We start from the raw sequence: 23,296 nt of genomic DNA, 5'->3' as shown, positions 1-23,296 counted from the left end.
AGCCCAGAGCTGAGATTATGTCAAGCCTGGTAAAATCTGTATAAATAAAGATGAGATGAGCAGGCTTTCTGGGTAAGGTAACCAGCATGACCAGATTGCATTCACTTGGCTCTGTAAAAGTCTCTCTCCATTTGAAAGTACTCACCGCAAGCCCCCTTCCCCCACTGCCCCCAATGCTTCACACTTTAATCATCAGGGCTCACAGCAGCTGTCACCCATCGGGCTAATATACATCAAGCACTATTGCAAATTACATCATCAGAACAGATTAGCCCTTGAACGTGTCAGCACAATGGCTATTCAATCTTCTCTGGGTGACTTGTTAATTAACCACTGCAATATGCTGTCTTTGACATCACTGGGGAGTTCAATTTTTTCTTGATTGAAAGTAGCCCTGGGGAGAATTATAAAATGATAAGAGAAACAAAATTCTATTCAGATGGCCAGCTTTATGCTAATGCTTATGAAATGTCATGGCTGCTAGAGCCTATAGGCACATATCCAATAATTAGGAAAAATTCAGGATGATGCTATAGCTCATCTCTTGAATTACATTAACATTTAAAATGGTCTGTTTTCTTCTGCACATGATAATAGCACAAAATGTGAGGTCTTATACATTTAATAAGTTTTTACTTTTTAATTCCTCTCGACTTAAAAAAAATTGTTTTAATGTTTATTGATTTTTGAGAAAGAGAGAGACAGAGTGCAAGAAGGGGAGGGGCAGGAAGAGGGAGACGCAGGATCTGAAGCAGGTTCCAGGCTCCGAACTGTCTGCACAGAACCCAATGCGGGGCTCAAACTCACAAACTGTGAGGTCATGACCTGAGCCAAAGTCAGAAGCTCAACCGACTGAGCCACACAGGCACCCCAATTCCTCTCAGCTTTAAATGCAACTAATTCAAATACTAAGGATGAAAACTTAAAAAAAAATTTTATTGAAATATGATATAGATACACATCAGGAAACATTAAATAACCAGTATCCCCAGAAGCCCCCTTCATGATCCCATCTGGAAAGTCACCACCTCCACTCAAAGGGTAACCACTATCCATACATCTAACATCACAGAATAGTTTTGCCTGGTTTCGTACTTTATATGAAGGCAATCATACAGTATAGACTCCCTTTTTTATCTGGTTTTTCTTTCAACGTTACATTTGTGAAATCCAAGGGATGCTAATTTTAATTTTTTTTTTCAACGTTTATTTATTTTTGGGACAGAGAGACACAGAGCATGAACGGGGGAGGGGCAGAGAGAGAGGGAGACACAGAATCGGAAACAGGCTCCAGGCTCTGAGCCATCAGCCCAGAGCCTGACTCAGGGCTTGAACTCATGGACCTCGAGATCGTGACCTGGCTGAAGTCGGACGCTTAACCGACTGCGCCACCCAGGCGCCCCAAGGGATGCTAATTTTAAAATGACTCTTGTTATGGGGGCGCCTGGGTGGCTCAGTCAGTTAAACATCTGACTCTTGGTTTCAGCTCAGGTCATGATCTCACGGTTCATGATTTCGAGCCCCACATCAGGCTCTACGCTGATGGCGTGGAGCCTGCTTGGGATTCTCTCTCTCTGCTCCTCCCCCTCTTGCACATACTCTCTCTCTCTCTCTCTCTCTCTCTCTCTCTCTATTTAAGTTTAATAAATAAACTTAAAAAAATAAATGACTTTTGTCATTAAATAGACAAAATATGCCCAACATTAAAAAAATAGAAAACACATCATCACTTTTAATTAGTCTTAAAATTGTAGGTACAGCTGTACACAATTTATTTGATCAAGCTTTTATAAAGGTCCTGGGTAAAAAAAAAAGCTCTAATTCCCTCTTGATATTTTTATTAATCCTCTTATCCTGGCCTGTTATTATGACTATTAACCCCATTTCTCCAAAATTTAATCCATAGTTCCAAGTGCTTTACAGTTTTGCAGCATCTTTATAATAAGAGGAGAAATATAAGAATAAGACACAGTTTATTTTCCAGCTGGTGTGCTGGCAGATAGCTGGTGACCATTAGGGAAGTAGTTGTATTGCCAGTGCTGTCCATGTAAGGACATCTGTCATCTGTCAGAGCAATACTCTGAGACTTTCTCAGAAGTGTGGGTGTGTACCCAAGTCTCGAGGTGAAGAATCAAGGCTTGATTGTTTCCATTCACCTTATTATGAGCATGGGTCCAATTGAATACAGTCCATCTATTTCATAAACCATCCAGAAAGTAAGGGACTCTCTCCACTTGGCAAAACATGATGTGGATCTGTGGCTTAAAAGATCAGGTGTAATACAGTGCACAGGTGACTGTCACATAGGTTTACATACCATTAAGCACACACTATGCTCAACATTGCCTTGAGATTCAGACCTTCTTTCAGTTTTTAAAATTACGCTAGGGCACCTGGGTGGCTCAGTCAGTTAAGCGTCCAACTTCAGCTCAGGTCATGATCTTGCGGTTTGTGGGTTCGAGCCCTGCATCATGCTCTATGCTGATAGCTCAGAGCCTGGAGCCTGCTTCGGATTCTGTGTCTTCCTCTCTCTCTCTACCCCTTCCCTGTTCATTCTCTCTCAAAAATAAGTAAACATTAAAAAAAATTTTTTGTGGTAAAATACACATCACATAAAATTTACCATTGTTATCATTTTTAAGTATACAGTTCAGTGGCATTAGGTATGTTCATTCATATTTTTGTGCAACCATCACCACCAACCATCTCCAGAACTCTTTTCATCATGCAAAACTGAAACTCAGCAGCATTAAATTATAACTCCCCTGGGTGCCTGGGTGGTGCAACCGGTTGAGAGACTGACTCTTGATTTTAGCTCAGGTCATGATCTTGCGGTCGTGGGATCAAGCCCCATTGTCAGGCTCCGCACTGAGCGTGGAGCCTGCTTAAGATGCTGTCTCTCTCCCCCCTGCTTGTGCTCTCTCTCTCTCTCTCTCTCAAAATAGTAATAATAACAACTCCCCATTACCTTCTCTCCAGACTCTGGCAATCACCATTCTACTTTCTTTGAGATACAGAATTTAAAATTCAAAATAGAAAATTCTTTCTCATGCACTCAATCCTGGCTCCTGAGACACAGGTTTTCCTCATAAGAAAGTCATTCTCTGTTCTCCAGGATAAACCCCAGCCAATTACTTTCTCCTCTTCATCTTTGCCAAGATCATCATCCTAGTTTCTCGACTTCCTTTGGTATATCAGACCATTGGGCGGGAAGGAGTTCCTTGTCTTAAATGTAAGTACCTAGAGGGTGTCTCACCACAGCCAAATGTCATTTCGTTCTCCTCATTCCAGAAAGTGGTTCAGTGAACTGCGCACTGGTTCACACCATGCCTCATGCTGACTTAGGAGTCCTTTTCAAAGTCCGTGAGGCAGGATGGGCTGTGAGGAACTGTTTTCTCAGACTAGGTAATTTCTGGCCTTATTCTATGATTCAGTTTCTCCCCCCTTATTTCTTAAGCCACATCATTTTGCCTGACCCAATGGCCCTTCTATTAACTAAAGCCCTACCCTCCAGGACTTCCAGCCACAGCTGGTTGAAAAGATCAGCAAATAATCTCCCCAAAATACAGATATAAAACTGGACAAAATTGACCAGAATAATTATTTCAGCATTCTAAGAATAGATCAAAATCATACAACGATCTGAAAAGCATTTATGCTTGGACTTCAGGTAAGAATGGTAGGCGTCTATGGCATTTTGGCCTGGGGATTCCCCCATTCCCCACCCTGTCCCCAGCCCCAGGTTGACCGATATAGATGCTCTGTTAAGGCAGAGCAGGCCATGAGTACCAGCAATAACTCTGCCATAGTCAAAGGGGCTCATGCAATTTGGATGCCCTATGTACAGGAAGAAATGAAGAGTACTAGAGATAATAATTATATGGGCTAATATAAAAGACCATAGTTCTCTGTTTCTCATGTCTTGTCTTCTTTAAAAGACATACAATTATACAAAGCAATAATTATAACATTGTATGGTTGGATTTATAGCATATACAGATGTAATAAAAATGATAATAACAGCATGAAAGGGGGGAGGGAATAGAAATATGTTGAAGCGAAGTTTCTACATTTTTCTGGAATTAAATTAGTACTGATCTGAAATAGACTGTGATAAATGAAAATGCATATTGTAATCCTTGGATTATAATCTCTAAAAAATCCCTAAAAAACTAATTTTTTTATTCAAAACTAACAAAGTAACTTAAATGTTACATTGAAAACATTACATAATGTTACATTACATAAAAGAAGCCAGTCAAGGAGGAGTAGAAGAATAAAAAATAGAGCTCGCATATAGAAAACAAATAGAGAAAAATGGCAAATGTAAGTCCAACCAAATCAGCAATTGCATTAAATGTGAAAGGTCTAAACAGCCCAATCAAAATGCAGAGATTGTCAGACTGGATAAAAACACACAATCCCACCATATGCTATCTTTAAGAGACCTTAGATTCAAAGACACAAATAGGTTGAGGGGTGCCTGGCTGGTTCAGTCAGTAGAACGTGTGGCTCTTGATCTTGGGGTTTGTGGGTTTTAACCCCACACTGGGTTACTTAAAAATAAAATCTTAAAAAAAAAAAAAAGCAAAAACACAAATAAGTTGAAAGTGAAAGGATGGAAAAGATATACCACTCAAACAGTAATTGTTAGAGATCTGGAATGGTTTTATAAATATTAGACAAAGTAGACTTAAAGACAAATATTACTAGAGACAAACAGGGACATTTTGTAATGCTAGAAGTGTCAATACCTCAGGATGATATAACAATTATAAATACATATACACTTAACAAGTAGGTCTCAAAATTCGTGAAGTGAAAACTGATGCCTATCTCAGAGATAACCCGGGTGAAAGGGGAGGAGGTAAGGCTGCTGTCTCCCCATCTCCCCAACTCGGGTCCCCTGCCAAGTTACATAGCATTTATCTTGATGCGTTGTAATCACACGTTTCCTTGTTTGGCCCATGTGGAGCCTCTTTGCCCTTTATATGCCCAGTATATAGCACTCCTTAGCAAATGCAGTGTATTTTCAAAATTAATTAGTAACTGAATGGCATTCCAGGCAGAGGGGGAGAAGCAAAAGAGAACATGGCATATTTTAGGAATGCTAAGTTGTCTCGGATTCCTGCAGTAGCATTTCCCAAACTGAATTCCTTGAGATGTTAACAGAGCTGAGCACTCAAACTTGACACACTCTGTTCCTTTCTTGGACATTCTCAATGCCTGTTACTGTGTTGAAATTTGTTTTCATCGTTTCTCTGATTTAACCAGACTTATTATTAATATCTTGAGGAAGTGCTCCTCAGAACAGCACTGGGGAGATACTAACCTAGAGAGTAGGATAGCTGTGAGGGGTTGGTAGGAGATGAGCCCAGAGGTAGGCAGTAGCCAAGCCATGAGGAACCTGGTATGAAATGCCACGAAATGTTTTAAAACATTTTTTAAGTTTATTCATTTATTTTTTAGAGAGAAAGAGAGAGGCAGAGAGAGAGAGAGGGAGACAGAGAGGATCCCAAGCAGTCTCCACGCTGTCAGTGCAGAGTCCGACGTGGGGCTTGAACACATGAACCGTGAGATCATGAATTAAGCCAAAGTCGGATGCTTAACCGACTGAGTCACCCAGATGCCAGGTGGCTAAGACATCTGAACTTTATTTTGCAGACTACATAAAGTCATTGAGAGAATTTATTTAGACAAAGGAGTAGCGTTGTGCAATTTGCATTTCATAAGGATCATCCTGGCAGCAGCAGAGACCACGAACTGGAGACGGGCCAGGCTAGAGGTAGAAGAACGGGTTGGGAGAGTGGTGGCAGCAATCCAGACAATCCATGATGAAAGCCTAGACTAAGGCTATGGCAACAGGGGCAGGGAGGAGGGACTAAATTAAGAAGACATATTTAGGAAGCAGAACTGGTAGGTCTTTGTGATTAATTTCATCTAAGGATGAGAGAGAGGGAGGTGTCCATGAAACCTTCTAGTTTTCTGACTTAGATGATCGGTGGGTGGTGGCGACATCCATTTGACAGAGAAGAGAGGGGCAGAACTGTGGTGGCAGAGGTTTAGTTTGAGATACTTAGAGGGGTCCAGTTGGAAATTCAGATGTGAAGCTCCAGGGAAAGTGCTGGGAGATGAAGAGGTGAGAATCATGGGAATAACGGTTCAGTTGAAGCCATGGGTTTGGAGGAGGCGACTCAGAGGGAGCACATGGGGTGAGAAGGAAGTAGACAGGAGACTTAACCTTGGGAAGCATCAATGTAAGAGATTAACAGTGGAAGAGGACACTGAGAAGGAAGAAGTGGAGTGGTAGAAGGAAAACCACAAAAGGATGTCAGGAAGCCTAGGTGGGATAGGGAGAAAATATGATCAGATCAACATCAAGTGCTAGAAAGTCAGAAAAAATGAAGAATCATGAGAAGGAAGGTATCCACTGTGTTGGAGAATTTGAACGTAATTGCCAACCTTAGGAGAGAAGGTTCAGTGGAGTGGGGGACTGGGATGGAGTTAGTTGAAAGTCAAGGTGAGCCAGACTGTGGTAGGTTAAATGAGAAACAAGTGTGAATAGGACACACGTATTACTCTTCCAAGAAATTTAGCTTTGAAAGGAGAGCAAGAGAGCTAGAGGGGCTTGATGGGCTGGGGTCCTCAGAGAGGCTGTTTCCTTAAAGTTGGGTGACATTGAAAGAGAGGAGAAGAGCATGCTTATATGCCAGAGAGAAGCCAGACAGAGGAGGGTGGGTGACATCACAAGGGATTGAGCAAGGCTGCTGAGGAGAAGTGATACCGGTGAGGCCCATGATAATTGGCCCAGCAATGTCTTCTTACTCTAGCTGCTTCACCGTTATTTGGTAAATATCCTTAAAACAGAATTTGTAGGGGTGCCTGGGTGGCTCAGTCAGGTAAGCATCTGACTCTTAATTTAAGCTCAGGTCATGATCTCATGGTTTGTGAGATCAAGCCACATGCTGGGCTCTGTGCTGATAGCGTGGAGCCTGTTTGGGATTCTCTCTCCCTCTCTGCCCCTCCCCTCTACCCTGCACATGCATGTTCTCTAAATCAATCAATCAATAAATAAACATTTAAAAAACCCCACAAAAATTTCAGGGTAGATTCAGTAAATTGGGCACAAAACTCTTCTTACTCATGTTTGTATTCCCTCTCATAGTATGTTAGATAGGGCAGGTACGCCTGCAATTTTATTTATTTTATTTATTTATTTACTTTTAACTCATTAATTTTTAAATTTATATCCAAGTTAGTTAGCATATAGTGCAACAATGATTTCAAGAGTAGATTCCTTAATGCCTCTTACCCATTTAGCCCATCACCCCTCCCACAACCCCCTGCCTGCAATTTAAAAAATTGTATTAAATCCTTCCTCTGATCTGTAATCAACAACCCTCTATTGTTCACAGGGAATAAAAGTAGCAACCAATTGAAGCTCTTCAGCTTCTAGCTGAAATCTTGGTCTGCAGCCTGTTTCTACTCCAGCTGCCCTCTAAGCCAGGCCCTTGTGTCAGCTTGCCCACAAATGTGCCCAGCTCACCCTGCTTTCTTTGCCCTGCTCCCCCCCTATCACAATATTATCCCTCTCTGGGCATCTAGGGAGACTGAGAATATAATCCTGACCTGTCATGGTCTGCAAGACCCTTAGGAATCTGCCATCTGCCTCTCTCTCCAATTGCATTTGAAACCACTCTCCCCCATGTTTTCTTTGCTCCTCCAACCAGAAAGTACTTTCCTGCCTCCAGACATCCCCCATTACTCTGGTGCCTGGAATGCTCTTTCTGCAGCATTTTTCGGGGCCCAGCTCTTTCTCATCTTTCAGGTCTCAGTCTGAATATTGCTTTATCTCATCTGATGAAAGAAGATCTATACAGAGGACATCTCACACCCCATTATGAGCGATCGTAATACATTATTTTATTTTATATTTTTAAAAAGTTTTAATGTTTATTTTTGAGAGAGCCCAAGCGGTGGAAGGGCAGAGTAAGGGGGACAGAGGATCTGAAGCAGGCTCCGTGCCCGATGTGGGGCTTCAACTCACGAACCACAAGATCGTGACTTGAGCTGAAGTCAGACACTCAACGGACTGAACCACCCAGGTGCCCCAATCATAATACATTTTTTTATTTCCTTCAAAACACTGAGGACTATCTCTACTTATTTTGTTTATTGTCCTTCCCTCCTTCCCCCAACAGAATGGAAGCTCCATGAGGGCTCTTCCCAGTCTGTCCTGTCTCCTTCTTACCCTCAGTGTCTGGTATAGTCCTTGACAAGTGCTTTATGAAAATGCTTCACAGATAAATGAACAGCCCCTCCACAGTCTCAAACCCTAGCTTAAATCCCAACTCCATAGTTAATAATAAAATCTTATATGTATCGAGTGTTTACTTTGTTTCAGCAGCTGCATGTTATCTTATTTAATGAGACCCTCCCCCATTTACCTCCTCTAACCCATACAATAGTTACTATCCAGGCCACACAACCCGCATTTACGTGAAAGTCAGGCTCTTGCCTTGTTATTTAATATATTACATGCATAACTCTTCTAGCTCCAGTGAAATAAAAATTGTTAGTGCTCCCACATAGCACACAGAGTGTTCAAGGTATGCTGAATAACTAAAGATATCCCCCCAGGGTTATAAAGTTAACATAATAAAAATGTCAGTAAGTTATCTTTATTATACACTTCAGCCAGAAAATCTAACCCAATATACAAGTGGAAAAACTCCATTCTACCAGTAAAATGTCAAAATGGTTAAGGCAAGATAATCTGCACTTTGAAGTAGGAGCTGTGCAGTTCAATCCCCTCAATTTCCAGAAGAATTTGCTAAAATCTGAACTTTCTAGAAAAAATTGTCTAGCTTGTCAAAAGTGCTTGCAAAACGAAACATTATTTCACATTGAGAAGTGCTATGGCTAATTCCATAAGAAAGGTTCCCAGCATTAAGAGTTGACTATTGGGTTTTGAAATATCTGGTTGGCCGTGTTGTGGAGTCCCAAGCTGAAAGAGCCCTCTAGTGCTAATGATTTCAGGAGTCCTTTGCACATCTCCAGGTGGTTGATTGGTGAACTTGGAGTCTATGCTGGTGAAGATGGTAGGAGGAAGGTCCTCCCAACCCCCTAGATGCTTCTGTAGTCTGGAAATTCTGTTCCATATCTCACCTTGGGTTTCAGTTGCAATCTGCTACTTCAAGTTTTAAGCTCAGATAAAAAGAAGCATCTTTGGTCTCCAAGGAATCTTCCCTTCACTGTAAAAGATGATGTTAGGGGCAGTCTTCTCTGTTCCCCCCACCTGGTGTGGCCCTCCCCAAAGCTGGTAGTAAGCTTGGGGTTCCCAAGGGCTCTAGCACTCTACCCCTGGGTGAACCAAAAGAGTCACTCCTAAAATCTCAGGCTCTGAGTACACACAGTACTGATTTTCTTCTTGGGTTCTACCCTGGATGTGTTCAACCAGGAAAATGTCACCCGACCTGTCTCTCTCCTCATCTGATAGGTCAACCAGAAGCACCCATCCTTCTGGGTGTCCTACTGGATGTGCTTCCTTGAAGAGAAGCTTCCTCCTATTAAAAAGGTATCTTCTCTTAATTGAATCTTAAATTTTTTTTTAAATGTTTATTTATTTTTGAGAAAGAGAGACAGTGTGGGTGCAGGAGGGGCAGACAGAGAGGGAGACAGAATCTGAAGCAGGCTCCAGGGTCTGAGCTGTGGAGCTTGAACCGACATACCATGAGATCATGACCTCAACAAAAGTTGGATGCTTAACCAACTGAGCCACCTAGGTGCCCCTCTTAATTGAATCTTAAACTCTACGGAAACAACTGTTCATTGCAGTAGAATATGGGCAATGCTATGCTTTGCCAAGGATTCTGTTTTTCAGCTCCTTCAGTGGTCAGGGATGTAATTAAATGCCATCATTCTAATGACACACATTTTCATTCCAGCTGCTTAAAGTTCCTTCTCTGCTAAACAGTTTAGTAATTATCTCTTTGGCCACTACCTGCCTCCCCCAGGAGTGGCCTGCCAGAATGACCTCTACTCCCTCCTTCCATTGTACACAGTCCCTATAAATTAGTAAGAACTCTTGCCATCTTGAGTAAGGTTATGATGTAGCTTTCCTATTTACTTTTGGGAGTGGAATGTGGCTATCTTTTCTTCTTTTTTTTTTTCCTCAAAAGGAATGACCTGTATTTCCCCACAAAATACATTGATCTTTCTTTTTTAAATTCTATTTAAATACATATTAGATAACATACACTGTAATAATGGTTTCAGGAATAGACTTTAGTGATTCATCACTTACAGATAACACCCAGGGCTCATCCCAACAAGTGTTGTCCTTAATGCCCATCACCCATTTAGCCCATCCCTCCACCCAACACCCCTCCAACAACCCTCAGTTTGTTCTCTGTATTTAAGAGTATCTTTTATCTTATTTTTCCTTCCCATCCCCAATGTTCATTTGTTTTGTTTCTTAAATTCCACATATGAGTGAAATCATATGGTATTTTTTTCTCTCTCAATGATTTATTTCACTTAGCATAATACATTATAGTTCCATCCACGTTATTGCAAATGCCAAGATTTCATTCTTTCGATTGCTGAGTAATATTCCATTGTGTGTGTGTGTGTGTGTGTGTGTGTGTGTGTGTGTGTATATATATATATATATATATATATATATTCTTTATCCATTCAGCTGATGGACATTTGGGCTCTTTCCATAATTTGGCTATTGTTAATAATGCTGCTATAAACATTGGGGTGCATGTGCCCCTTGGAATCAGCTTTTTGTATCCTTTGGATAAATACCTGGTAGTGCATTGCTGGGTCATAGGGTAGCTCTACTTTTAATTTTTTGAGGAACCTCCATACTGTTTTCCAGAGTGGCTGCACCAGTTTGCATTCCCACCAGTGGTGCAAAACGGTTCCTCTTTTTCCAAATCTTCGCCAACATCTGTTGTTTCCTGAGTTGTTAATGTTAGCCATTCTGAAAGGTGTGAGGTGGTATCTCATTGTGGTTTTGATTTGTTTTTCCCTGATGATGAGTGATGTTGAGCATTTTTTCATGTGTCTGTTAGCCATCTGGATGTCTTCTTTGGAAAAGTGCCTATTCATATCTTTTGCCCATTTCTTCACTGGATTATTTGTTCTTTGGATGTTGAATTGGTAAGTTCTTTGTAGATTTTGGATACTGACCCTTATCCGATGTCATTTGCAAATATCTTCTATTCCATCGGTTGCCTTTTAGTTTTGCTGACTGTTTCCTTCACTATGCAGAAGTCTTTTACCTTGATGAGGTCCCGGTAGTTCATTTTTGCTTTTGTTTCCCTTGTCTCTAGAGATATTTCTAGTAAGAAGTTGCTGCAGCCAAAGTCAAAGAGGTTGTTGCCTGTTTGCTCCTCTAGGATTTTGATGGTTTCTTGTCTTACATTTAGGTCTTTCATCCATTTATTTTTGTGTAGTAAGAAAGTGGTCCAGGTTCATTCTTCTGCATGTCACTGTCCAGTTTTCCCAACACCATTTGCTGAAGAGACTGTCTTTTTTCCATTGGATATTCTTTCCTGCTCTGCTAAGGATTAGTTGGCCATACATTTGTGGGTACATTCGTGGGTTCTCTACTCTGTTCCATTGATCTATGTGCCTGTTTTTTGTGCCAGTACCATACCATCTTGATGATTACAGCTTTGTAATATAGCTTGAAGTCTGGAATTGTGATGCCTCCTGCTTTGGTTTTCTTTTTTAACATTACTTTGGCTATTTGGGGTCTTTTATGGTTCCATACAAATTTTAAAATTGGTTGTTCCAGCTTTGTGAAGAATACTGGTGTCATTTTGATAGGGATTGCATTGACTGTGTAGATTGTTTTGGGTAGTGTCAACATTTTAACAATATTTGTTCTTCCAATCCAGAAGCATGGAATGTTTTTCCATTTCTTTGTATTTTCTTCCATTTCTTTCATAAGCTTTCTATAGTTTTCAGCATACAGATCCTTGACTTCTTTGGTTAGGTTTATTCCTATGTATTTTATGGTTTTCAGTGCAGTTGTAAATGGGATTGATTCTTTGATTTCTCTTTCTTCTGCTTCATTATTGGTGTAGAGAAATGCAACTGATTTCTGTATGTTGGTTTTATATCTGAAAGGGCGGGCCTACACCCGCGGACTCCATCTTGTTCTGTGTCCTTCACCTTGATCACACCTCCTCCCCTTGAGTAAACCCCCCCCCCTCACCTGTGTAACAGGACTCGGACCCTTCCCCAGCCAATCGGCTGAGGCCATAGCCATTACCTCACCAACTGCCCCTAGGCCCCTAGGCCCCAATAAAACCTTTGTCCTTTTGAAACTCACTCTCTCTCCCTGGTATCTCACCGCTGCTGCGTCGGTGCAGGTAGGGGATTGAGCTCGAGCTAGCTCGAATAAAGGCTCTTTTGCTTTTGCATTGGACTCGGCTCCCTAGTGGTCTTTGGGGATCACGAATTCTGGGCATAACAATATCCTGTGACTTGGCTGAATTCATGTATCAGTTCTAGCAGTTTTTTGGTGGAGTCTTTTGGGTTTCCCATATAGAGTATCATGTCCTCTGCAAAGAGTGAAAGTTTGAATTCTTCCTTGCCAATCTGGATGCCCTTTATCTCTTTTCTCACCTTAAATTAGGGCCAATGGGGACAAGCACCATCAAGGTAGCCATGATTTACCAAAATGCCAGTATTTCAAAATTCTTAAGTGTACAACATTCCAGAGTATACACTGAATAAGAGGAAAGAAGACAAAATTTATTGCCATGATCTTGTAAGGCTAGCCTTGGTTAGAGCCAAGACCTCATATTCACTCAAGGTCTCACATTTAGATACTGACATTATCTCCAATGTGAGTAGAGTCCCAATATCGTGTGTGTGTTAGTAGATCACTCACCAAGTGTAAGTAAACATTTAAAATATGCCACAATGTAGTCCCGCTCTCGGTATTGCGTTTTTTATTTGTTCATTTAATATATCAGGAAAAAACCCCGTGTCCCCCAAACCAGTCCCAACGTCTTGGTGGTCCTGACTCATCGTCCTACCACTAGCGGGAGACGGCTTGAAAGGGAGACTTGGGAGGATGGGGTTCGGACAGCAGGAATTGCAGAGCTAGCTCCCAGGCCTCAGAGATTTGGGCTGCGCGCTCCAGCGGAAGCCCATGGAGACCGCGCGGATGGAGGGACCAGGGCACTGCCAGAGAGAAACACGCTAGGCAGGCTCGCCACCTGCAGAGAGATTGGGGCGGGGCCCCGTTGGAATGAGGCGGGGCCGCGGTCGGGGCGGGGCGGGGCGGGGCGGAGCCGTGGCGAAACTCAGGCAGTCGGGAGGGAAGGCTCAGGTGGGGAGAGGTGGGTGGGTGGAAAGCCTGGAGATGTGTCCTGCCCCCGCGCCTGCTAAGAAGACCTGGGCCTGGCGCTTCTGCGCTGGGCGGGGCCTTGGCGCCCGAGGCCTTTGAGCGCCCGGAAGGGCCGGGCCTGCGCGCTCCTCAGGGCAGGGGGCCGGGGGCCAGCGTCGCGACACGGCGGGAGGGGCTTGGAGCGGGTCTGCTTTTCGTTTCCGTTTTCCTCCCTTCCTCAGTGTATCCCCGAACCGGAAGGTGTAGGGGCAGGGCGACGCACAGATCCACCCCTTCTGACCCCCCTGGTGTTTGGCCACGTGGGCGCCCATTCCTCTTGGACCCCGCCCATTAAAGCGGTTTCAGGGTACGCCTGTATGGATATCTCCCCGAAGTGAAAAGTTAGCGTTTAGCCGTTTTGAAGTTGGTACTTCGGGGGAAGGAGAAATACTCCCGTGGGGCAGAGGAGATTCCAGAGAGAGAACCATAATGAACGTACAGGCCCTCACCCAAGGAGCGCCTCTTTCCTCTAGGCCCCTGGCTTGGACAGGCCCCGGACCCCTGGGTTTATTTATCCCTACCGGAGTTCTGGATGCCCGCCTGGGAGCAGCTTCGGGGCCATGCCAATTTCACCCACTTTAAACGCTTTGCATCCTGATTTTTTCTGTCTCCTATCTAGATCGATTCAGTGACGCAGAGCCTTTCAGGGTTGGCTGGAAGCCAAAGCCCAGCCTCCCGATGGAGTCTGAATCCAGCCGATCTGAAGAGGAGACCCCTTCCCTCTTGTGGGGTTTGGATCCTGTGTTTCTAGCCTTTGCAAAACTCTACATCAGGGATATCCTGGACTTGAAGGAGTCCTGCCAGGTACCAGGTATGTGGCTGGTGGGCCTGGAGGATGCCCTGTACTGCACCTGCACCCCAGCCTTCTTCAAAGCTGCAGAATGCTAGGGGCTTAGCGGCTTTCAGGAGAGCCTTGCCTCCTGCAGACTCGGAAAATGACCTAGCGTGGACTCTCAAATTAGTTCATTTCTATGCAAGTTAAAAAGTCTAAATCTCAATTTTATTTCTTAAAATAAATGCTTGGGGAAGTAACCTTTGTACTGAGGAATGTTTTTGTCTGCAGTTGAGATCTCTCATATTATAACAGGCTCAGTAGTTTTTCTTTGGGACAGCTCTTGGTGGAAAGCTCACTGGACCAGGCATCTCTAGGCTTTGTTCTCTTTCTCAACTGTGCCTCTTAACTGGCCTGGGCATGTGACTCACCTGCAAAGGTTAGGTGTCTTCTTTGTAAAAATAGGGGTTAACCAGGCCTGACTTTCTTGTGGGGTTTTGTTTTGTTTTCACTTAATCAGAACCAAGTTGTATAAACTCCTTGAGAGGAAAGATGTGATCTGCTTTATACACCTATGTAATTACAGTGCTTAAAACAGTGCCAGGCATGTAGTGGTCCCTCAAAGAAATAGTAATTGGGGCAAAAAAAGTATTAAAAATGTAACGTTAAAGAAATCACTTTTTTTTTTAAGTGGTAGAATAAAGATAGGTTCTTCATACCTAAAACATAACAAATATAATTTGAGGTAGATTTAAATAATGCGCTTAGCTGTGCATGGGTCTTCACATGTTTACTGTGTTATATGAGAAGTTTGGTTAAACTCTTTGCTGTTTTGAACAAATAGCAAGCTGTGAGTCAGAAGTAGTCAAGAATCTCAAGTATGTACAGTTCTAATGAGAGGATGTTTTGTGTGTTTCCAGTTCTATGTACAAATATATTTGGATGGCCTTATTTTAAAGCCTTTTGTGCATATTTTTCACCACACCTTGGTTTCCTATTATTGTTGGAGATTGTCTGTTTTTTGTTTTTTGTTTTTCCTTGGAAGGCAGCCGTCCTCCCCCACAGTTGTCCATTTTCCAGAACAGGCCGGTATTCTTCATAGCTCAACTCAGGAAGAAAGCAATTTCACGCCAAATGCCAGCCTTGCATTTGAAAGAAAGGTCTTCTGTAGATGCTCAAGGAAATATCAGGGCATGCTAGGGGCTTAACGCTTCTTGTGGCTGAAGGACTTTACGATGTATTAACAACAAACCAAGGAAAACTGATCCTGATGGTCTTTGCTATGTCACTGGTAATACTGTTCCAGATGTGATTTTGTTGCCAGGTGGACTGGGGAAACCCCCCCTCACCACTCCCCTGGGCCCTGTGCCTCCACCCAGTCCTTCCCAGGGATGTTGCCAGAGGCTCTTTGTCTCCTAGCAAGGAAGAATTCAAGGAGAGACCAGACACATGGTTGAGCAGTGCAAGTGGGAAAGTTTATTAAAGTGAGATGTGAGAACAGGCTAACTCAGTGGAGAGCTGTGCCTGGGGTTTTGGGTTTGTGTCTTGTATTGACAGTTGTTAGGGGGTGGAAAATTTATTACTTTGGGAGGGATATTTTTGTGAGCAGGGTTTCATGCCTTTTCTCCCTTACTTGATCAGGGTTTCTGGCCTTCTTTGTCTGGGGTCTGTCTGTTTTGATCCAGCTTCTGGTGGCTTTGGTTTTGGAGTGTTGCCGCGGACCGGTATCTAAATTTCCTGATAGCTGGCCTCCAGGCATCCTGTTAAAAACCGAACTAACTGCCTACTCTTGTTTTTAAAATGAAACTTCATGGTTGAAGCAGACACCAACCATAATTTCACAAGAGTAGTACTCTGTAGATCATACTGTAGGGCCCTAAGGGTGGGAAATTCCCCTAGTCTAGTCTAGGTTTTTACTTCTGTGTTGTTTTTGGTTTGGTTTGAGGATGGGGGTTGTCCATGCCTGAAAGAACCGTGTGATCGGAGAGGGCTGGGATTTCCAGCTGGGTGACATCAGCCCAACCCCTTGGGAAGGGAGAGGGGCTGGAGATTGAGTTGTTGTGTGGCCAAGGATTGAGTCTTGCCTGCATACTGAAACTCGAGTAAAAACTCTGGACACTGAGGCTCAGGTGAATTTTCCTGGTTGGTAATCATACATTGATTTATCGGGAGGGTGATGTGTTCTGTGGATATGGAAGCTTTGTGCTTGGACCTTCCCAGACCTTGTCCTATGCCTCTCTTTATTTAGATAGTCCTGATTTGTACCCTTTACTAAGAAACTACAGTCATGGGTCTAGCACCTTCCTGAGTTGTGTGCCATTCTAGCAGATTATCAAAGCTGAGTGAGTTACAGGAACCCCTAATTTGTAGTGCTTTGGTCAGAAGTGTGGGTGGCCTGAGAACCCCCAAATTTAGGGTCAGTGACTGAAGAAAGAGCAGTCTTGTGGGAGACTGTGACCTTGACTTGAAATTTGACCTTATTCTGCTTATTTGCCATCAGAATTGCCTTGCAAAATGGTTGCAAAATGTCAACTCTGTGAATTTAGGGTTAAACTAATACAAAATGTTAAGAAAAAAATGTTACAAAGTTTGTGGTGGTGGTGGTGGTGTTTATAGGTTTTGGGGTCTTTTTTGCTGCATCTTTTTGTTTATAGCATAAAGAAATTGTCTTTATTATTCTAAATATCCATGTCAGACTTTAATAATGAGATATAGTGAATGTTGTTTAAATCAAAATACAGTACTTATATTATCTAATTCTTGAGGGTCCAATGAAGTGGAAATAGTGTATTCATAAGAATTATACTAAAAATAGCATCTTATCGGGCACCTGGATGGCTCAGTCAGTTGAACATCTGATCTTGATTTTAGCTCAGGTCAGGATCCCAGGGTCATGGGATTGAGCCCTGCTGAGCTTAAGATTGTCTCTTGCTCTCTTCTTGTGCCCCGCCCCCCCTTTCTAAAATAAAATAAAAAAATTAATAACAAATAGTATCTTAGGTATTTGAATGCATTCATACATCAATTAAATAACAGCAGTTAGACTAAAAAGAGGTAAGTAAAAAATATTTTTAAAAGAGAGAAAACAGACAAATGTCTTGCTGGAGTGGTGGCTGTTTGGGGGTTGGCTACTGTGAAAGCTGAATCAAGCCTGCCTGTGTGATTCCAGATCCCTGAACCCTCCTGGCCTGACCCTCCTCCTTCCTTCAGCCCTGATGATCCAGATGATTCCCCCTGATATGTTTGCGCCTCCTTGGGCTGCATGTGGAACAAAGGCAGCAGGAGCAGAAACACTTGGGGTTGCAGCCTAAACTCCACATAAGCCAGTATCCGTCGTCTTGGTTATTTTCTTTTCTTGGCTTACTGAGCTTTCTTTCGGTCAGCAGAGCTGCCATCCAACTTTTATTGAGCCCTTTTGTCCTAGAAGAGAATCTTGTTTTGATAGAAGGAAGTTCTCTCCCAATTCTTTCCCATGTCTTCCGCCATCTTCTTGTAGGTTGTGCTTCTGATATGTGGCGTTCATGATTCCATACACTCTGGGAAGTGTCTTCTCTGTTTCCAAGCAGCGTGTTTCCTCCTCAGTTGATTTTCTCTGAGTGTTTTGATTCAACCCATGTGTTATTTTCTTTTAAATTGGTTCTCCATTGTTCTGTGATGCTTTTAAGATGTTTATTGCGTCAATCACTTAAGATTGGAAGGATTGTTTGCACCTTGGAGTGACTAGGTCTGTCCTTGAAGGTGACCATTGTCAGTCTAGGAGATAAAAGTTTAGGGGTCTCTCTTTCCTGTGCTTTCTTGAGAAAGTCTGTTGTGTCCTCAAGTGAAGACCTGTTCAGATTTTTATTGAGTGGCGCAGCATAGTTTGCAACACTGGAGGATTAGCCTCCATCATAGGTGACTTGAAGACTTCCCTGGCTTGTGTCATTAGTCCAGTCTTGTTACCACCTTTTTTGTATGTTTCAGCGTAGGCAGAATACATTTTGGTTAGCTCTTTTCCCACTCTTAAAGTGTGTCAGCTCTTTACTATAAAAACCACCATAGCAGCACATACCAGGGTGTCCAGGGAAACCCACAGAGGCCTGGAACTGTCTCAGGCTTTCAGACATCACCAGTGAAGCACCCCATAGTGGCTCTAGGACCAGCTGGAAAGATATTTCAGGGACAGACAGTGGATCCTCCAATGGGTCCAGAGGTCTCCACAGTTCTGCCTCCTCCTATTTTGTGGTCCTGGGGCCACAACTGACACATGGAATCCTGTGGAGTGTGCTGTCTCTAATGCAAACCAATCCCAGGACAGACCATCTTTGAGCTGGGATAGGGGAAGGCCAGTCACGTTCAGAGAACGGTTCCAACCTGGCTCTGCTCAGGACACAGATAGAAAGTGCTATTACCTGTACAATGCATTTGGGGAAGCAGAAAGTGCTGGCTGCAGCCAGAGAGCAGCCTGGAGTTCAGGCCACTCTAAGCCCCACCTGGCCCATGCAGCAAAGGAGGGCCATACCATAGCTCTTCTCTGCACACAAGCATGTCGGGGCACGGTGTTGGGGTGCGCTCCAGGACAGGACTCCATGCCCATATCCATAGGTGAGGCTCATTCTCCTGATTTAAACTTTCTTCTGCCACAGGAAGTCTGAGCTTGCCTGCGGAGATCCTGCAGGGCTCTCCCTCCTCTGAACTTGCCCTTTGTGTTTCGTCAGTGCAGGCAGGCAGGGGCAGAGGCCCCAAAGGTCTCACCAAAGGTGGTAACTAAGGGGCCTAGATATCAATCGTAAGAACTCAGAAGTTGATTGGAAGTATCCTGCACTTGAAATGTCGTGGATTTTCTGTGGATCCAGTTTGTCCCCATTCAACCCAAGTGTCCCTGGAAGGGGGTGACTCTCTTTGGGAATGACACAGTGACTTGGGCTCCTTCCCTTGTGTAGCCTTGCCATTTCAGCTCATGGCCCCCATTTGTTGCCCTGGGCATGGTCTCTAATCCACTAAGTCATCTTGAGAAGGATGCTCTGCCAGGGAGAGGGCCTTCTTTTGGCTAAATTTGCCACCATGTTTTCCTTCCAACCACATCTCACCCTTCTAGGATCTCTAGCTGATTGAGGCTTGGAGCCTCCTTGTCCATCCTCTGGGACTCTCCATGAGTGTCTCATCCCCAGCCCCTTTATCCACATGGGAAATGAGAGCCGTCAGTGGAGGCCAGTCTGGAGGTTTTGAAGGGCTTCAGGGTTCGGGCCGTCCTGCTGCCCAGCTCTATAGGTGTGGAGAAGAGAGGCTCTGTCCAGGCTTGGTGGGGAGGGAGGAGGTGGTCAGATGCCTACATTGGTGAATGTTTCTTTGTTTACAATTAATATCTTTATTTTATTTATTTATTTATTTTTAAAAATTTGTTTTTTAGTCTTTATTTTTGAGAGAGAGAGGGAGACACATAATCTGAAGCAAGCTCCAGGCTCTGAGCTGTCAGCACAGAGCCCGATGTGGGGCTTGAACCCACGAACTGCGAGATCATGACCTGAGCTGAAGTCGGACATCTAACTGGCTGAGCCACCCCGGCGCCCCTCATATCTTTATTTTAAAAGGAAATGGCCATTTAAATGTTTATAGCCTCTTTCTAAAACTAACGAATTCAGCCATCATGGTGGGAAAAAGGACAAGCTGGAGGTTTTAGTTTGGATTTCGTTAGCTGTAGGAGAGACATGCACATGCCAGTAGCTTAAGCCAGAATAGGGAGTTAGGTTAGGATGTTGGGGGTGCGCAGACAGGAAGCTCTGCAGGAGCCAGGACAGCTCTGGGACCTTGGGTGGGAATTAGGGACTCACTGTAGCCAGGAGTCCCTCTATAACCCTTCCAGAGTCCACAAAAGGCCTCCAGGTGTTAGCGTATGATTTGTCTTCTCAGGTCTCTCCTCTGGCAGGAAGCTGCCCGTTGGCATCTGTTCTCTGGTTTTGAAAACAGTTTTAAGAAGAGAAGTTTGTGAATTATAATCTGGCCCCAAAGGCAGCATTTTGTAACCTAATTATCTTCTCTTTAAAAAAGAAAGTGGGGGTGGACGCCTGGGTGGCTCAGTCAGTTAAATGTCAGACTTTGGCTCAGGTCATGATCAAGTAAAAAAGCCAAAGAAGCCTTTCTTGTGATTTCCTCTCTTTTCTTTTATAGCCTCTCCAAATAGATTTGGTCTCATAATATACTGTTTTCATGCTCCTTGTGAGAGGTCCACAAGGATGCACATTTCATTTTCACAAGTGGAAAGAAGATTAACCAGATCTAGTTGGGCAACATTGGTTTTCTCTTTTCTACATTACTACAGGCTTCAGTAAAGGCAAACTTTCTACTTAGAACCCTTAAGGAAAAGACATTTGAATTTCTTGGGGCTTGCCATTTGTCAAGGGCTGATTTTTTTTTTTTTTTTTTTAATTTTAGGAGTATTTTTTTACAATGGGCATCCAATAAAACAGGTGGAGATCTTGGGAACTGTAATTGGAAGAAGAGAAAAGGATACTTTCTACAGCTATGGAGGTAAGAACAATTGTGCCCAACACTGAGTTTATGTGAAAGGACCCCACTTAGTGGAACACTGAATATCAAGCAACCCTAGCCTTTCAGAGCAGCTGGGGACTCTCACAGAGCCCACGCACTTGTCCTTTATTAGGAGCCCCTTGGGGCCACTGACATGGACCAAGTGTAAAGTGACTCAAAAAGTAAGAATGACACTGATGCATACTTTCACGTGACAGCTGATGGGGAGTTTGGAGGTGGAAGAATTGAAATATGACAGTCTAGGATCTCTGGATGATCAAGGTTAGATACCTGATACCTGAGAGCATAGCTATAAATGGCAAAGGATGGTAACAAATGTTTATATTGGTACCTTTAAAAATAAAAAAGGCCAGATTAATGTTAAAATAGACTCTTTAAGAAGATAAGTATAAAAATAATAAGATTTGTATCCAGAACAGTATTTTTTTTAATGTTTTATTTATTTTTTGTAAGAGAGATCGTAAGCAGGGGAGGGGCAGAGGGAGAGTGGGGGGTCAAATGATCTGAAGCAGGTCCTGTGCTGACAGGCTGACAGCAGCAAGCCCGATGTGGGGCTCAAATTCATGAACCTTGAGATCATGACCTGGGCTGAAGCTGGATGCTCAACTGACTGAGCCACCCAGGTGCCCCCAGAACAGTATTTTTAAAAAGTCTCCTGGGGAGGTGCCTGGCTGGCTCAGTCGATGGAGCATGTGACTCTTGATCTCGGGGTTGTGGGTTCAAGCCCCATGTTGGGCATGGAAATTACTTGAAAATAAATCTTTTCTTAATAAAAGCCTTTTGGTACTCAGGGGTGAATATCTGTTATCATAAAATTTCCCTCCCCTCATGATGATGGAAACCAAATGAAGGATTTCTATAGTTTGGACAGCAGCAATTAGTGTCGTGGGTCTTGATTTTTTTTCATTGAGTTTAATGTAAGCATTTTCATCTGTTGCCTTGTGCAACTCTCAGAGTCTCTGCAGCTAGGAGGCCAACCTAGATATTTAGTGGGAAGCTTAACTTCGGATTCCAAATCTTTGCTGTAATTGGCGTTGTTGCTTTCTGGTGTGCTGCCTTGGATTTGTGTTCCTGCTCTCCTTGTGGAGAGACAGAAGGCAGTTGAACAAGTTGACTGCCACCATTTCACTGGCAGTCTGTGTATGATAGCTAATGTATAGGTAACAATATCATTGCCTTTCTTCAACAGGTATTCATTTCTCTGAATGTGACAGTCTCCTGCTTATAAAATAACATGTGAGAGATGAGTTTCCTCATGCCCTCTGCTTTTGCCCAGCATATATATATTTTTTAAACTTTAAAATAGATCATCTTGTCAGGCATCCCCATATTGGATCTCTTCTCTCCTTTATTTTACCAAAGGTATTCATTCTGTTTTTCTCCAGACAATTCAACAAACATCCACCAATTTTCTACAGCATACTCAGCTGTGGGCAAGTGCATTTTCTGTAGTATAATAAAGTACTACCTCTCCAAATATCAGTGATGAAATGGTAGTTTCAGTTTACAAAGCATTTTCATGTACATGGTGTTATTCTCCCCCTAATCATTTGAAATAGTAAGGACAGACGTTCTTTCCGTTTTGGAGATGAGAAAAATAAGGTCCAGTCATTTGCTCAAGGTTCCACTGATGGAGATTTATAGATCCAATCTATTTACTGACTCCAGTGAGCCATGTATCTCCATATAACTCAATTTGATTTTTCTCTCCCCCATCAGCTCACCCTCCCCCCAAAAACCAACTTCATCTGCTTTTTTTGTTTTTGTTTCTGTTTTTGCTGGGTACAACATGCTTTATTGTTAGGATAGGTTGGGCTTCCCAAGCTCCTCCCCTTCTCATGGGGTCTGGGATGGAAACTATGTAGAGGTTGGGAGTTTAAAACAAGATGAAGGTGATATGTTTGACTCTTCCCCAATAAACAGTTTCTTTAGAATGAATGTTACGAGAACAGGACCCATCTGTGGGCTATGGGAAAATGAAAAGCATCTGAGGGTTGAGGTAACTGAGAGTAGAAATGCTTTTGTGACTTTAACTCTTGTGAGGCCTGTTCAAGGGAGAGCTGCACCCTCCCTGCTGTCCTAGGGCCATCTTGGCTTTCGGGCCACCTGCCAGGCAGCCACTCCCTGCTGTACTGGGTCCTGCTCCACCTGACTCACTACAGGCCTGTGCTGGGGGTGTTTCCTGCTGTCGCTGACTCATTCCACTGCTGAAACAAAAGGCCAGCGACCCAGGCGAATGGGGGAGCACGTTGTGCAGCACTGTAAGGGGGCTCCCCTACCAGGGCATTCCAGCAGCCAGACCTTACACTGCCGGGGAGCAGCACCCTCCAGGAGAGGTTACAAACCAGAAGGTCAGAGGGTTTGGTGGCAGTGCCCAGAGCACTTGGCAGTAGTTTAAGTTCAGACCAAGAGTCCTGGAGAGGCTGCAGTCAGTGTGCTCACACATCCTAGAACAAGTGTTCATGTGCTAATATTTTTTACACTACGTGATAAACCAAGATTTGTCACTGGCCAGAGAAGTAGTGTGCCTAGAGGTGTCAAACAATTTTTTAATTCAGAATTTCCTTATTGATTTTAAG

General features: G+C 43.3%; 1 protein-coding gene across 10 annotated transcripts in view; it reads left to right on the top strand.

Moving 5' to 3' along the window:
* The first annotated feature begins 13,327 nt into the window (after positions 1–13,327).
* The window catches only part of STN1 (STN1 subunit of CST complex), a 46,156-nt gene continuing 36,187 nt past the window's right edge, over positions 13,328–23,296 (top strand). For 5 of the 10 annotated variants that reach the window (XM_047826033.1, XM_047826032.1, XM_047826030.1 and 2 more), the window contains exons 1-3: positions 13,570–13,724; positions 14,037–14,228; positions 20,601–20,696. In XM_047826033.1, the coding sequence (XP_047681989.1) occupies positions 14,096–14,228; positions 20,601–20,696 (229 nt within the window). In that variant the 5' untranslated portion in view covers positions 13,570–13,724; positions 14,037–14,095. The other 5 variants (XM_047826027.1, XM_047826029.1, XM_047826028.1 and 2 more) reach the window with 5 other exon arrangements.

Source organism: Prionailurus viverrinus, chromosome D2 (genome assembly GCF_022837055.1).
Source record: "Prionailurus viverrinus isolate Anna chromosome D2, UM_Priviv_1.0, whole genome shotgun sequence".
Classification (NCBI taxonomy): Eukaryota; Metazoa; Chordata; class Mammalia; order Carnivora; family Felidae; genus Prionailurus; species Prionailurus viverrinus.
This window is presented reverse-complemented; position numbering and strand designations above follow the sequence as displayed.